The 16,314-nt window shown below is 35.0% G+C and overlaps 1 protein-coding gene across 2 annotated transcripts in view; it reads left to right on the top strand.

Moving 5' to 3' along the window:
• Nucleotides 1-14,628, top strand: part of LOC114531992 (streptavidin-V2-like) — a 37,041-nt gene extending 22,413 nt beyond the window's left edge. Inside the window, exons 1-4 of one of the 2 annotated variants that reach the window (XM_028553590.1) lie at nucleotides 3,645-3,999; nucleotides 9,748-9,810; nucleotides 10,290-10,379; nucleotides 13,127-14,628. In XM_028553590.1, the coding sequence (XP_028409391.1) occupies nucleotides 9,771-9,810; nucleotides 10,290-10,379; nucleotides 13,127-13,566 (570 nt within the window). In that variant the 5' untranslated portion in view covers nucleotides 3,645-3,999; nucleotides 9,748-9,770 and the 3' untranslated portion in view covers nucleotides 13,567-14,628. Of the gene's footprint in view, nucleotides 1-3,644; nucleotides 4,000-9,747; nucleotides 9,811-10,289; nucleotides 10,380-13,126 lie in introns of those variants that run through there. The other variant, XM_028553589.1, reaches the window with a different exon arrangement.
• The last annotated feature ends 1,686 nt before the right edge of the window (nucleotides 14,629-16,314 follow it).

Genomic DNA, 16,314 nt, shown 5'->3' with positions numbered 1-16,314 from the left:
GACCAAGATTTAATTTCTTAAAACAAGACAAATTTCTTGGTTAAACTTTCTTAAAACAAATTTCTTAAAACAAGATAAATTTAACTCTGTTAAATAAGAATACATATCTTAAAACAAGATAGCTTTCTTTAAATATGGATTTATACCATGATTAATGTTCTTAAAAAGAGATATATTATCTCTTTAAAAGAAAATATGACTCGTTTTAAGAAATTGAATAATTTTGAGCTCGCTGTACCAAGATTTATTATCTTAAAACAAGATAGCTTTCTTGAAATAAGAAATAACACCTTACATAAAGACTAATGTTCTTGAAACAAGATAGCTTTCTGAAAATAAGAAATAAATTCTTGATTTAAGAATTGGATTCTTTCTTTCAAAAACTATAAATGCTTTTTTTTTCTTCAAGCGAGATTTATATTCTTAAAACAAGATTAAGTATCTTGAGTCAAGAATTTTTACCTTAATTTAAGAAAAATCGGTATTTTTACAGATCTCATCAAGATATACGATCTTATTACAAGATAATTTTCTTAAAATAAGGAGTGGAATCTTGATTTGAGAAATAAAATCTTAAAATCAGATAAATAATCTGGCCTAGACTTTCATTTTTTGCAGTGTATGTAACAAATATTCAAATGTTTAGGATTATATTTACAGTTGCATCATTTTTAAAATTAAATAATACATATACTTATTACTAGATTTTTTGCACTGTACAGCTGTACACTTTACATTTTATTTTTCAACCTTTGAAGACTGATATATATTGAAGTGTCCAAATATTACCCAAATTTCAGATATTTGTAATTCATTAGACATGAATAATTTTTGACTAATAATCCGGGTTAATCTACATGCATCAGAGATTCAGTATATTCGAAAAAAATTTCAACACTGCACAAATACGAAAGAAATGGTAAAATTTAATATTTATATGTCGTTTCATGCAGAAAAACTCTGATTGCTTTGTGTAAAATATAATGGTGTTATATAGGCCTAATGTTAGTCTATATATAGGGTTAACTCCTATTTCACGTCATTGTCATATTTTCGGCTAGAGCATGCACGAAAGTACTCAGGTTGTTAGGTAATATATAGATACATAATAGAGCTTGTCAGCCTAATTTAGTAGATAGATTTATATTCCAATAGATTTAGCGCCATTGTATTTAAAGACTCTTCTAAGAAATCTGCGTTCTTAGGTTCTCAGTGGTAATATTATAAATCCGTTTCACGATTCCGAAGATGATATAGGATTACCTTAGAATTACCTTTATATTCCATCGACGAAATAATTGCTTTAAATTATCACTATATTTTAGTATTATTAATTACTTTATGTACCTATATAAATGGATTTATAGTATAAGCCGATTTGCCTAACTTTATTTCGCACCTACTGTAAATTTTAGAGACGTTGTAAGACTACATGTCAGGAGTGTACGATATATCTATTTAGGCATACTGCTGTATGGTTATAAACTGCTTAACAGTCAGTATAAATTTAAAATTACTTCAAAATCACCATGCAAATACCATATTTGTTTAAACAACTTATATATGGTCTCTTATTCGGCCTGCAATAAATAGGTGACATTAGATGAGATTCCACATATGCATGTCTAAGCGGCATGTATATTTAACAAATATATATACTCTGAGGTCTGAGCTAAGTCGTATATTTCAGCTGATGGCCAACGGAGGCAAACCGGGTGTCCCAAAAAAAACTTTACCTGTTTGTCTTAATATAACTCAAAAACGATAAAAACTATTGAGTTGAAATAAACTCCGCTGTATACAAGCAGGGCTAACTTAGATTTTGATATATAACATTAAATTATTGATGTGATATTTACGGAGATACAAGCATTTGATGTCGCAAGGTACTTTCAAAATCCGTGAAAAATTGACAAAAATCGGCTATTAAATTAATTCGAAAATACTTGCATGCCACTTCCCGTGGTAAGTTTTTAACTTCAGCGATTTTAACTTTAATTGTTCGCTCTTATATAAGAGTAAGTTTGCAATGGAAAAGCGTACATTTAAAGTTAAAATCACTAAAGTTAAAAACGTAAAAGTTAAAGTATTAGTTTCGAATTAATTTAATAGCCGATTTTTGTCAATTTTGCACAGATTTTGAAAGTACCTTGCGACATCAAATGCTTGTATCTCCGTAAATATCGCATCAATAATTTAGTGTTATATATCAAAATCTAAGTTAGCCCTGCTTGCATGCAGTGGAGTTTATTTCAATTTAATGACTTTTATTCGTTTTTGAGTTATATTAAGACAAAGAGGTAAAGTTTTTTTTGGGACACCCGGTAGTATAATATATTTTAATATAATATAACATAATAAACTTATATATGAAATTCCCATGCATCACCTATATATAATTATATCCCAATTGTATTACTAGGCTGTTTTCACTACTCACCGTATATGATATGCAGTAAGTTGATGGCAATATCAACCCTTAATGCATGGTTTAATGTACTCAACTGCTATTTTAAGGATTTAATAATAGATTTATAGGAATGGGGGGGGGGGGGGGCAAAGCTTCCCATGCCGGCAGACAATAACAAATAGCGAAACAAAAGTTTCCTTTCCAGCAAATATACTGTACAATGAATCTTAAATTTATATTACGTTAGTATGTTTCTATATATATAGCCTATATTGTAGCTAATTTGTAACGAATTGTGTAAAACTGTGTTGCTGAAAGAAGGCTTTTCTATTTACATTCAATAAATGTACATTCAATCAAGAATATAGCAAAAGTATAATGCATGGTGCATGTCAAATGGTTTAGAGCTTACAGTTTATAGCCCCGTTTACATGCACTAATGTCATTTTGTTAACATGGCACGGTACTAATTTTAGGCGGGCCGTGTCAATAAATTGAATGTAGTGTAAACGGGGCTTATAGCTCGGATTCCTACCAAAGCGACTGCATCATTGCACCTTACATCGATGACTAGTAGCTCGAATTGATACCGCCAGCGATATTGTATGCATGCTTGGAAAGTTCACGTTTCAAAGAAAATTTTAACGGTTAAAACTTTCTAGCTCATTTGTCATAATTATTTATCATGCAGGTACGAGCACTGAAATTGCTGAGAAACTCTCGTGTGGGTCGTGTTAAGACAAAAAGTAAACTTTTTTGGTTGTATTAAGAGGGAGGGGGCAGATATCGTATCTTTGTGCCACCTTCCTATTTTAATGCAGAAACAGCCTTCTGAAGTGCTTACGTCACACAGTTTTCTATCTATACAATTTTGTCCCACTTGTTTCCCAGATTGCATTGCGATTCATTGTTCGAGACCGACATGACGTAAGCACCTCAAAGGTCTATAGCGCGCGCTGATGTTGATCGATGCTACCAACGAGGCGATACCAATAGTACATCAGACTTATTATTAAACTTATGGAATTTAGAATCTTATTCTGTGCCGCCGACCTGATTATCATGCACGCTTCGACTGTCCACCAAAGTCGCATTAAATAGCGACTATAGTTATAGATTTAGATTACTTATCAGTCTCGATATTTAATAATTTAATTATTTAAGCCACATATTAACGTAATATAAATTTAAGAGTCATTGTAAAATACAGTATATTAGCTGGAAAGGAAACTTTTGTTTCGCTATTTGTTATTGTCTGCCTGCATGGGAAGGCTTTGCAACAATAACAATATTTGAGAATCCTTGACGGCAGCCGAAACGTCTAACAATATAAAAAGCGGCAAAGGGCTAAAAAAGCAAAAAAAAATTATATAACGACAACAAGAAGCGGGTTCTTGAAATTCCTAAAAATAAATATTACTAGAAACTCCTAAAATATGACGTTATCAATGGATCTTTACAAGGCGAGTTATTCATTCAAACTTGTATGATTTATGATTAGTCTTCGTGGCGAATCGACCAAATAAGCCTTGGATAATTTGCTTATACCTTGTTAAAAATCAGTGCTGAAGCAAAGGACCTCTCAAAAGGTAGGCAAAATTATTGAATGTCACGACTGATATGTAATCTAACTATAGTTTGTAGTATGCGACTTTGGTGGACAGTCGAAGCGTGTTAATCCGATCGGTGCAAAATAAGATTGTTTTCTAAATACAATAAGTTTCTATTCAATAAGTTCTAATTCTGTGTAAATTACTCGATAGGCCCAGTCGAATATCTAACAATACCAAAAACGTAACGGAGGGTTAAGAGAAGTAAAAATATCTAGGGTGCATGTAAAGCAAGAGTTATTAAAATTATTAAATCCTTAAAAAAGCAGTTGAGTGTATTGCATTTAAGGTTGCTGCTACAACAAACTTACTGCATATGATTTAAACATATAGCTACAGTGAGTAGTGAAAACAGCCAGTATACATATATAATACAGTTGGAATAGGTGATGCATGGGAATATCATATTGGGACTCATGGGAACTTATGTTTATATATATTATATTATAAAATAATTACACCATTGCATGGTTTTGCCTCGTTGGCTATATCAGCTAAAATCAGCATACAACTTGAGCTCATATAGTATATTTGTTAAATATACATTCAGACATAATGTGGAATGTCATCTAATGTCACCTATTTATTGCAGGCCGAATGCAATAGACCATATATTCGTCGTTAAAAAAATATGGTATTTGCATGGTGATTTTGCAGTAATATTAAATTTATAGTGATTGTTAAGCAGCTTATAACCATACAGCAGCATGCCTAAATAGATATATATCGTACATTCCTGACACGTAGTCTTACAACGTCTTTAAAGTGCCCATGTCATAAAATTGGAATTTAGATTTTTAGAATCTTTGTTTGAAATGAGTTAGTAAGTTCTAAATCAAAACTGAAATTGGATTTTTATTTTTCGAGTTATTGCCATCTAAACATTGATTTTGTTGGAATGAAAACTCTGAAAACCGCGCAAATGAGACTGGTGCGAAACAAGGTGTTTGACGTCACAATAGGAACTCGTTCGACGCGACAACTTAGTAACTCTATTGCATGGAGTAATAAGTAGAAGCTAACCGCGCAAAAAAGTGATTGTTCTTACTTAACAGACAATTCTGTATAAAGTGACTCATATATTATCAAAATCTGTTGTGAAATGGCTTTAATAATTGTACATTCCTGGCAACAGTCGTGCAATAATTGCAAATACGCCATGAGTCTGACCAATTGAGTCACTGTGTTGTAAACACGTTAGGCAGTGTTTCAGTTAACAGATAAAGGTTCGGTGAATAACGTCTCAAAAGATGCGAGTGCGCACATTTTAGTAAAGACAGCTAAAGAATGTTGGTAAAAAGATGCCATAATAAAAGCGAAATGTACTGGGTTAATTTATATACACATGATTTGATGTTTTTTTTGCGCGAGACGTGTTAGATTTCTCAGTTAATATTGATAGTTCTATGTCTCTCTTTGAACTATTTTTTTTTGAAAGCACATGGGAACTCCACTCATACTCTAGCTCAGTTGATTTGTAATGAAGATAAACCAGATAATCATGCGTGACTTACATACACATAAACACATTGTAGAAATACCGGCACTCATGAGCCACAGGAAAACCTCAATCGTAATGCTATTAATATAATATTTATATAGGGCAGTAAATGTATTAGGGTTCCGCGTCCGCCTTATATCTACACCCGGGTGTATTGTATGTATGTGCGCGATTACGAATGACGATCAACTAAGACGACACTTTAGAATTAAGTTAAGTACAATTGCCAGATTACTAACATAGAATCTGTTTGTAATTTGAATACTGTATATCTAGCGTAATGATATTATGTTCTGGGGTCACGGAAAGCAAGTCGCGCAATCAAGATCATAAGAAAACATTTGCTATTTACTGACGCCTACGATCAAGTCTTCGTTGTAGCGTCGATGCCATGATCGTTGCACGATTGCTCCATTTCGCGATACCTTTTCAGCTTATCATCGGCATCTGGTTTGTTAATGGACCCTTAATGTATGGTCCGAAGTGTTCTTACTGCCTGACAAGGCTGATATTGACCCGCGTTCATGGTCTTAACTTTTGTTCTTTCTTAGTATTGCATTGGCAGGAAAACATTTTAATCGGTGTTATTTCTTTGGTAACTTCTCAATAGCTAAACTTGATGAAGACATATTTCTGCCACGTTTAATAACCGAATTTAGCTGGCATAAAGTCGCTTCTCTTGTACTACATACTATTATTTATCTAAAGGCGCAATATGCGAGTTCCTATTGTGACGTATTAGTTACCAGTTTCCGACTGTCGCGGATTTCAAAAACTTTTGCCGTTAAAATTTGAAATTTTCAAACTTTATCGCTTTATTTCTCCGCGAAAACAAACTCAATTTCAAATGTGATTACTATTTTCGTAATCTACGTTTCACGGCGATTCTAATGAGATAAATTCCAATTTTATGACATGGGCACTTTAAGCTCACTACTGTGTTGTAAACACGTTAGGCAGTGTTTCAGTTAACAGATAAAGGTTCGGTAAATAACGTCTCAAAAGATGCGAGTGCGCACATTTTAGTAAAGACAGCTAAAGAATGTTGGTAAAAAGATGCCATAATAAAAGCGACATGTACTGGGTTATATTTATATACACATGATTTGATATGTTTCTTTTGCGCGAGACGTGTTAGATTTCTCAGTTAATATCGATAACTCTCAGTCTCTCATTGAACTATTTTTTTTGAAAGCGCATTCCACTCATACTCTAGCTCAGTTGATTTGTAATGAAAATAAACCAGAGAATCACACAGGCATGCGTGACTTAACTACACATAAACACATTGTAGAAATACCGGCACTCATGAGCCACAGGAAAACCTCAATCATAATGCTATTTATAATTTATATAGGGCAGTGAAATGTATTAGGGTCCGCGTCCGCCTTTTATCTACACCCGGGTGAACCGTATGTGCGCAATTACGAATGACGATCAACTAGGATGAAACTTTAGAATTAAGTACAATTGCCAGAATACTAACACAGAATCTATTTGTAATTTGAATACTGTATATCTGGCGTAATGTTTATGTTCTGGGGTCACGGAAAGCAAGTCGCGCAATCAAGATCATAAGAAAACATTTGCTTTTACTGACGCCTACGATCAAGTCTTCGTTGTAGTTTCGATGCCATGATCGTTGCACGATTGCACCATTTCGCGATAGCTTTTCAGCTTATCATCGGCATCTGGTTCGTTAATGTATGGTCCGAAGTGTTCTTACTGCCTGACAAGGCAGACATTGACCGGCGTTCATGGTCTTAACTTTTGTTCTTTCTTGATATTGCATTGGCAGGAAAACAATTTTAATGGGTGTCATTCCTTTGGTAACTTCTCAATAGCTAAACTTGATGAAGACATATTTCTGCCACGTTAAATAACCGAATTTATCTGGAATGAAATCGCTTCTCTTGTACTACATACTATTATTTATCAAAATATGCGAGTTCCTATTGTGACGTATTAGTTACCAGTTTCCGACTGTCGCGGATTTCAAAAACTTTTGCCGTTAAAATTTGAAATTTTCAAACTTTATCCCTTTTTTTCTCCGCAAAAACAAACTCAATTTCAAATGTGATTACTATTTTCGTGATCTACGTTTCACGGCGATTCTAATGAGATAAATTCCAATTTTATGACATGGGCACTTTAAAATTTACAGTATAGGTGCGAAATAAAGTTAGGCAAATCGACTTACTATAAATCCATTTATATAGGTACATAAAATAATCAATAATACTAATAGTGATAATTTAAAGCAATTATTTCATCGATGGAATATAAAGGTAATTCCTCCTATGATCTTTGGCATCGTGAAACGGATATATAATATTACCACTGAGAACCCAAGAACGCGGACTTTTTTGAAAAATCTTTAAATACAATGGTGCTATATATATCCATTGGAATACAAATCTATCTGCTGAGTTAAGCTGACAACCTCTATTATATTTCTATATATTACCTAACAACCTGACTACTTTCGTGCATTCTAGCCGAAAATATGACAATGACGTGAAAGGAGTTAACCCTATATATAGACTAACATTAGGCCATTATATTTTTCTGCATGAAACGACATAATAAATAAAAAATTTTACCATTTCTTTCGCGTTTTTGCAGTGTTGAGTTTTTTTTCGAATACTGAATCTCTGATGCATGTAAATTAACCCGGATTATTAGTCAAAAATCCCTTATTCATGTCTAATGATTTAAAAATATCTGAAATTTGGGTAATATTTGGACACTTCAATAAGGTTTATCATAATATAAACAAGATGACCCGGTGCATATATATAACGAGATGAATCAAATGTTTCATCATCGATTCAGTGCTGGTTGGACCACAAATGCCTCGCTGGTTAAACAAAGCATACAGTGGCCCTAAGAGAGGGATAACCTCTACCCCCACTACTAAACCTCATTTGTGCACATATTATATCAATAATTTAATTCGTAACTTGTGGAAGATTTGATCTTTAAGATTTTTTAGACTAAGTCCTTCATTGGAATAATAATGCCAATGGTTTCAACAGCATGCCCATAAACTTTTCGTACTTTCTGCAATAATTCATGTAACAATTAGATTAGTTTTCCGACGGAGTTTAGAATGTTTTATAAACTATTTTAAAATTTACCTCGTTTGCATATATTTTATTATTCTTTCTTTCTTTCTTTTACAGTTTTTTTAAAAACATAGTTTCAGTTCCTGTACTTAAATGTTCACGATTTATATCGCTGAAATATATGCTAAAGTGCAAATATATGCCAAAGACCCTATAACTGCGGCAGCGTCCATTTCCACGGTAGCGTCCATTAGACTAATCTAATCCAGACGTTATTCCCATAACGTTTCCTAAAATCATGTATCCAAGAATAGGGATGAATGTTATCATGAGAACGGATCTGAGCATATAATTGCAATTGTTAAAAGAACCGGCCTAACCGGGTTTCACGCTTTCGTTTCGTTCTCCTCATGTGACGGGCAGTTTCTTTCGCTGCTTTCCGGCTTATTAGTGAGACGTATGTTGCCAAGTAAAAAGTAAAAAGTAAAAACAAGAGACACATGACGAAATATTATCACTTTTATCCAAGCAATTTTTTTAGAGCATTAGTTCTTATCCTAAACTTAGTCAATTGATAACCCTTTGCACATTTCGTAACAACAGGACATATTAAAGTAATATAAATTTAGACTTATTGTAAAATACAAAAATATTAACTGGAGAGAAAACTTTTGTTTCCGGCATTATTTGCTTTTGTCTATGGGATGCTTTGCTCCCGAATAATAATTCTAATCAATTTTCGAAAACTCTTGAGTTAAGCATACGATGTCAATCAATGCCGAGATCTTTATAGAACAATAACTTGTCTTATATATAATATGATACTATAATCTTTCGTGACGAATTGTCCCATCGTTAATTAAACTAATGTCTCAAAGCAAAGAATGTCTCAAAATTATTACTCCACTGATATGTAACTATCCGACTTTGTTGGCTGTGTTTGTCACAAGCCACTCAGAACGTCATCCCTGATCCGACCTGACAATTTGAAATGCATATATATCTTTTCTTTAAATTATGATAAACTTATATATACTGTATATATATCAGCATGCGGTTTGAGGTGAAAGAAGCCTGTTCCCGTAATACAGTTGATTTTGTGATGAGAAATTAATTAGAGTTTGGCATTTGCTAATTTTTTTGGTCGGTTGTTTTCAGAAATAACTTTGATCTTTCCTCCAATGGCGACTCACTTTCTTCTCTGCCTCCTCTTCTCTTCTGGTAAGTCGGACTGAAATACTGTGCGTTTATTTCTTAATTATGCATGTCTTTATTAATAACTCATGTTGCTAAAGCCTGCGAATCAGGTTTCGGCGCATCAAGTCCATGGGCGTCAATCGAACGTTAAGTGAGGGGGGCCATAGTCATATATTCTCCTTTGCCAGGCTGAGCAGACTATGAAATTTTTTTCCAAAAGAGATTAGTCAGGCATTGCAGCATAATTGAATATGGTCCCCCTCAATTAAAGTTCGATTGACGCCGCCAATGATTCATATTTTTGATACGGACTGCTTAGGCTTTTACAAAATAAAAATGAAGCAAATTTGACATGAAGCAAAATTGAATATCAAGCAATCGAGTACTTGATTTTAAATTAAAAAAAAAAGAAATCAATTCTCTACCCTGAGTCTAGAGATATTAACGGATGAATTAATATTGAACCGTGTGCATGTCATCATCGCTAAAAATATTCTTTACAGGAATGCTTGCTAATATTAAAGCAACACGTCAGAAGGATTGGGAAAGCAAATATGAGGTAGAACAATCTTGGGAGGATCAGAATTTTCGAGGTAAGACTATTGGATAAATGACTATATTGAACAAATTTTCTTATTAGATATTTCATTATTTTTATGAGACGAAACGCGACGAAAGGTTGGGCGATTTTGCTATGCCGTGGCAGAACGCACAAAGCTACGCTATCTCAGCACGCACAGAGAGCACGATAGCTACTACCCTAAGACTAAGTGCTTGCGCGAATTTGAATATCAACGTTAAAATTAACTGTGCGTGCACTTTATCTTATGCGAAAGCTAGAATATGTCTTTACTAAGAATCAAAGTATTGCGGCGTGATATTGGCATCATTTCCTATATACTGGTTTTGATATCTGTTAGCTAAAAATAAAAGATAATTTTAACCTATATATTTGGGTTGTAACCTATTCAATTGGTTAAAATGACGTATGATAATATAGTTGTAACTTTTTAAAATAGGTTATATTAACATTAACCTACCAGTTTTTACAATGTATGCATGCGTAGGAAAATTCCTGGACTATATTTGGCATAAGCCAATTGGAGTACATAATCGCTCATCCGGCAAAAGTTTATAAAGCTATATATTTTAATTTTAATATACTTATTGTATATATTAGACAGCTGAGCTATATAACGTTAATTTTCTTTGTTTAACCAACACAAACTTTCTCCGCATGCAATAGGGCAGCCGGTATCAATTCGAGCTACTACTATTCGATCTATCCATGCACTAATTCCACTCGAAGTCAAAATTAAGACTCTTCGACTCTTCACATTTCGGCACAATATATATTATAGGGACATAACAACGTAATAAATATAGACTTGTGTATGTAAAATACAGAAGTGTTAGCTGGAGGGCAAACTTTTGTTTCGTCATTTGTTATTGTCCTCCTGGGAAGCTTACACCAAATAAAGCAATTCTAATCAATATTTTGAAACTCTTGAGTATATGACATCAATGAATGGTTCTTTTTACCAACCGAAACGTGTAACAAATACAAAGGCGAAGAGCTATAAAAAATAAACCAATATTAAATCAATTTTCGCAAACTCTTGAGTATATGACGTCATCAGTAAGGCGAATTATTCATTCTAACTTGTATAATATATGATTTGTCTTCGTGACGAATTGACAAAACCTGACATAATTAAATTATTAAATGTCAAGACTGATATGTAATCTATATCTAAGTATAGTTTGCTATTTAATGCGACTTTGGTGGACGTCGAACCGTGCATGTTAATCAGGTCGCCGGCACAGAATAAGATTCTAAATTCCATTAGTTTAATAAATTTAATTGTGTTAATTACTCGACCTAGTCGAATATTCAACAATATAACAAAGACAGAGTAACATGCATGTACAACGTGCAAGAGTTCTCGAGATTCGTAAAGGCACGTTTACACTTTTTGCTGCGATTTTCTTCTTTTGATAGATGTGAAGTTCTGCTGAATATATTATATTATAAAATAATTATATCTTTGGTTTCCCCTCGTTGGCTATCAGCTAAAATGCGACTTTATCATTCAGACATATGTACAGAATGCAACTTTTAATATCGCATGTCACCTATTTGAAATGCGCATGAGTACATTTGTCCCTCCAAAGAGTCCGTAGATGCTTTGCGGTTCGCGACTAGACCCAGTGCCCTGCTCCATTGGGAAATGGCTAAAAGGAGGTATTCAAACCTTAAATAATTGAAAGAGATTGATAATACTTGTTAAAAATGAGTGCTGCTGCAAGGAATGTCTCGAAAGGTAGGCAAAGTTGATTAAATGCGAATTTTAGTCACAGAGCGGAAGTCGATTGTATACAAGTCTTAGAGAAACGTGATCAATATAAACTATACACGATAATCCATGTTAAATGCAGGTATACATTTCTATCCGAATATGAATCCATTGGCATTGGAAAACGTTAAAAGCTTGCTTACTTTTATTATACCTAAAGTTCTGGCTATATATAGCCTATCATAGAATAATTTTGTCACTGGTTTCGCCTGGTTCCATTGGCTATATATCAGCAAAATACGATTCGAGCTTATTAAGTATGATTGTTAAACTGATATACAAGCATATAATGTATAATATAAATTAACATATATTGCTGCCACTATATACTTTTTTTTCTCGGTACGGTATTTTTTCCTCTCGTAACTCAGCAGTATTTTCAAATTAGCCTTTCTCACGATGACGAATATGCCACTATTTTGGGAGAACTTTCTTTCAAAACCAAGACGATTGTATCAGACGATTTACCAGATCGTTTGAGTCAAAAGGGAGTAATTTAGCAGCGACAACGAGTACGAGATTCGTCATTCTCGCGCCTTGTTTGCTCACGCTATCAGACAAAACTCGTAGTGACGTAGTCTACAGAATAGACGTTATACCAGAAGCCTCACTCTTTGCATTTGGCGTCCGAAATTTTTGATGAGTGATGCCACCAAACGCAAGCCAAATACGCGAGTACACGCAAGCATAGTGGCGCTTAGTATTCAATTTGTATCTTGCTCATGCAATCCTGGTGTGTGCAAGAACTTTTTCATGGAGGTAAAAAGTTCCTGCACACACCAGGGTGGCGTAGAATGGCGTAGAATGACTCGTGCGCTTCTGAAAAATTTCGGACATGAAAACATTAGCAAAATATAAAGATTGAGGTTTCTGGTATATGTCTATTCTGTGCGTAGTCGTTGCGCTTTTGAGTACGAAATTTACCAACAAACTCGCACTGAAGCCAACCTACAAATTACATACAAACATTTTTCTTTTCTCAGTCCTTTCGAGGTCTCTTTTCAACCAATCAGTCAAGTGGTACAATGAGCTTGGATCTGTAATGACCGTGACAAGCTGGGACCAAGTTAAAGGCTCATTCAAAGGAAAGTACTTCTCTGCCGTTGGTGAGGCCGAGAAGGAATATGACCTTGTTGGTAGGTTCGATACTGATGGAGACACATTAGGATGGGCTGTATCGTACCAAAACAAGTATCGTAATGCTCATTCCACCTGCACTTGGTCCGGACACATGAACGAGGATTTCGAAAAACCAGTCATTCTGACTACGTGGCTGCTGACCCGCCAAACGCCTCCCGAAGATGATTGGGAATCAACCAGGGTTGGATTTGATACCTTCACTCAGGATCCTCCAGACGAAGAAACCATCGCAAGAGCCAAACTCCGTCGCCAGTGCAGCCATCCAAAAAGTGAAGAAAAATAAGAAGCTACTGGAACTGCTGCATGCTAGCTACGATTTTTAAGACTATAAGTACAAGTTATATGTAATCGTTTGGTTTCAATAAAATTGCATAGACGGAAATTTGAATACGTCACTTTTTATAACTATCACTCAAACATGCAAGGTACGTATATTCAAGCCCTGTCGTGTTGAAGAGAAATGACCGTAATAAACAATATTTACATTACATATTACTTTCCAAAACCGAAGCGTCAAAGCCAAGTGCGTGGATCATGTTTATTACGACGTTTACCTCAATTGAAAGGAGTGACCAAGTCTTTTACCTCACTTGCCCGACTGTCCAAAATGCGGGGGAACGATATGAAAAACATGGGGCCACTTTGAGTAGGGTCACGTTAGGGGTGTGTCAGAGGTATGACACCCCAAATTTTGTGAAATTAGCCCAAAAAGCATGTAAGAGGCAAATGGTCGGTCCCGTGCACATATATACACTTCTCAACGAAATAAAAAGCTCTTGATAAAATATCCTAGACTATATTTGGCATAAGACACTCCGACTACATCATCGTTCACTAATCCTGCTTCACAACGGTTGACATACTTATCTTTGAATTATAATATACTAATACTGTCTATATATTATCAGCTCACAAACGACGAGACTGAGAGAAAACAGCCAGTAATTTACAGTTGAATTTGTGTATAGAATTTAATAAGAGTTTGTTTATGGCTAATTTCGGAATGATCACGAGCTATGACATTGGCAAGTTAATCTCCTTTTCTCAGCGTGCATGCAATATCGTTGGCCATGGCGGTATCAATTCAAGCTATCAGTCATCGATATAAGATAGTGCAATGGTGCAGTCGCTTTCGAAGAAATCCGAGCTATGTAAGCCTTGTTTACACTACAATTAATTTATTTGCACGGCGCGCCTAAAATTAGTACCCTTGCACAGTTTTATTAGTGCTTAGGCTTCCGTTACAAAGGCCGAGCGCTAATGAAATTGGTATGGCTAACCATTTAAAGCCGTGCCGTACCAACAAATTGACAATAGTGTACGTAAACGGGGCTATAAACTGTAAGCTCTAAGCCATTTGAAACCATTATACTTTTACTGTATTATGCTTTTGCTATATTATACTATTATACACCATTATACTTTTGCTAAAAACCTTCTTTCAGCAACACATTTTCACGATTTCGATTCGGGTCGAAATACCGCCATTGAAACGTTATGAGAAGATTAATAAGATCTCCTCTCAATGAGTTTGAGTGTGAGTGAGCTTTTAGAAAACAGGCTTTAATCTTAAGTATAAGTATATGACGTCAATGAAACGGATCTTTAAAAAGTTGCATGATATATGATTGTCTTATTTTCGTGACGAAGAAACCAAGCCTTAAAAAATTGAAGAGATTGATAATACCTGTTAAAAATGAGTGCTGCTGCAAGGAAGGTCTCGAAAGGTAGGCAAAATTGATTAAATGTGAATTTCATTCACAGAGCGGAAGTCGATCGTATACAAGTCTTAGAGAAACGTGATCAATATAAACTATACACGATAATCCATGTTGAATGCAGGTATACATTTCTATCCGAATATGAATTTATTGGCATTGGAAAACGTTAAAAGCTTGCTTACTTTTATTATAGTTAAAGTTCTGGCTATATGCCTATCATAGAATAATTATGTCACTGGTTTCGCCTGGTTCCATTGCCTATAAGTCAGCAAAATACAATTCAAGCTTATAGTATGATTGTTAAAATGATATACAAGCATATAATGTATAATATATTGCTGCCACTATATACTCTTTTTTCTCGGTACGGTATTTTCTTCTCTCGTAACTTAGCAGTATTTTCAAATTAGCCTTTCTCGCGATGACGAATATGCCACCATTTTGGGAGAAATTTCTTTCAAAACCAAGACGATTGTATCAGCCGATTTACCAGATTTTGAGTCAAAAGGGAGTAGTTTAGCAGCGACAACGTCACAACGACTACGAGTACGAGATTCGTCATTTTCGCGTCTTGTTTGCTCACGCCATCAGACAAAACTTGTAGTGATGTAGTCTACAGAATAGACATTATACCAGAAGCCTCACTCTTTGCATTTGGCGTCCGAAATTTTTTGAGAGTGTGACGCCACCAAACGCAAGCCAAATACGCGAGGACACGCAAGCATAGTGACGCTTAGTATTCAATTTGTATCTTGCTCATGCAATCCTGGTGTGTGCAGGAACTTTTTCATGGGGGTACAAAGTTCCTGCACACACAAGGATGGCGTAGAATGGTGTAGAATGACATGTGCGCCTCTGAAGAATTTCAGACATGAAAACATTAGCAAAATCCAAAGAGTGAGGCAAGCCAACATATAAAGTACGTACAAACTTTTTTCGTTTCTCAGTGCTTTTGAGGTATCTTCTCAACCAATCAGTCAAGTGGTACAATGAGCTTGGATCTGTAATGACCGTGACAAGCTGGGACCAAGTTAAAGGTTCCTTCAAAGGAAAGTATAACTCTGCCGTTGGTGAGGCCGAGAAGGAATATGACCTTGTTGGCAGGTTCGACACTGATGGAGACACATTAGGATGGGTTGTATCGTACCAAAACAAGTATCTTAATGCTCATTCCACCTGCGCTTGGTCCGGACACATGAACGAGCATTGCGAAAAACCAGTCATTCTGACTACGTGGCTGCTGACCCGCCAAACGCCTCCCGAAGATGACTGGGAATCAACCTTAGTTGGATTTGATACCTTCACTCAGG

The sequence above is a fragment of the Dendronephthya gigantea genome, unplaced genomic scaffold, assembly GCF_004324835.1.
Source record: "Dendronephthya gigantea isolate DGI-Jeju-01 unplaced genomic scaffold, DenGig_1.0 000076F, whole genome shotgun sequence".
Lineage (NCBI taxonomy): Eukaryota > Metazoa > Cnidaria > Anthozoa > Malacalcyonacea > Nephtheidae > Dendronephthya > Dendronephthya gigantea.
Note: the sequence above shows the minus strand (reverse complement) of the source record. Positions and strands in the feature narration are given on the sequence as shown.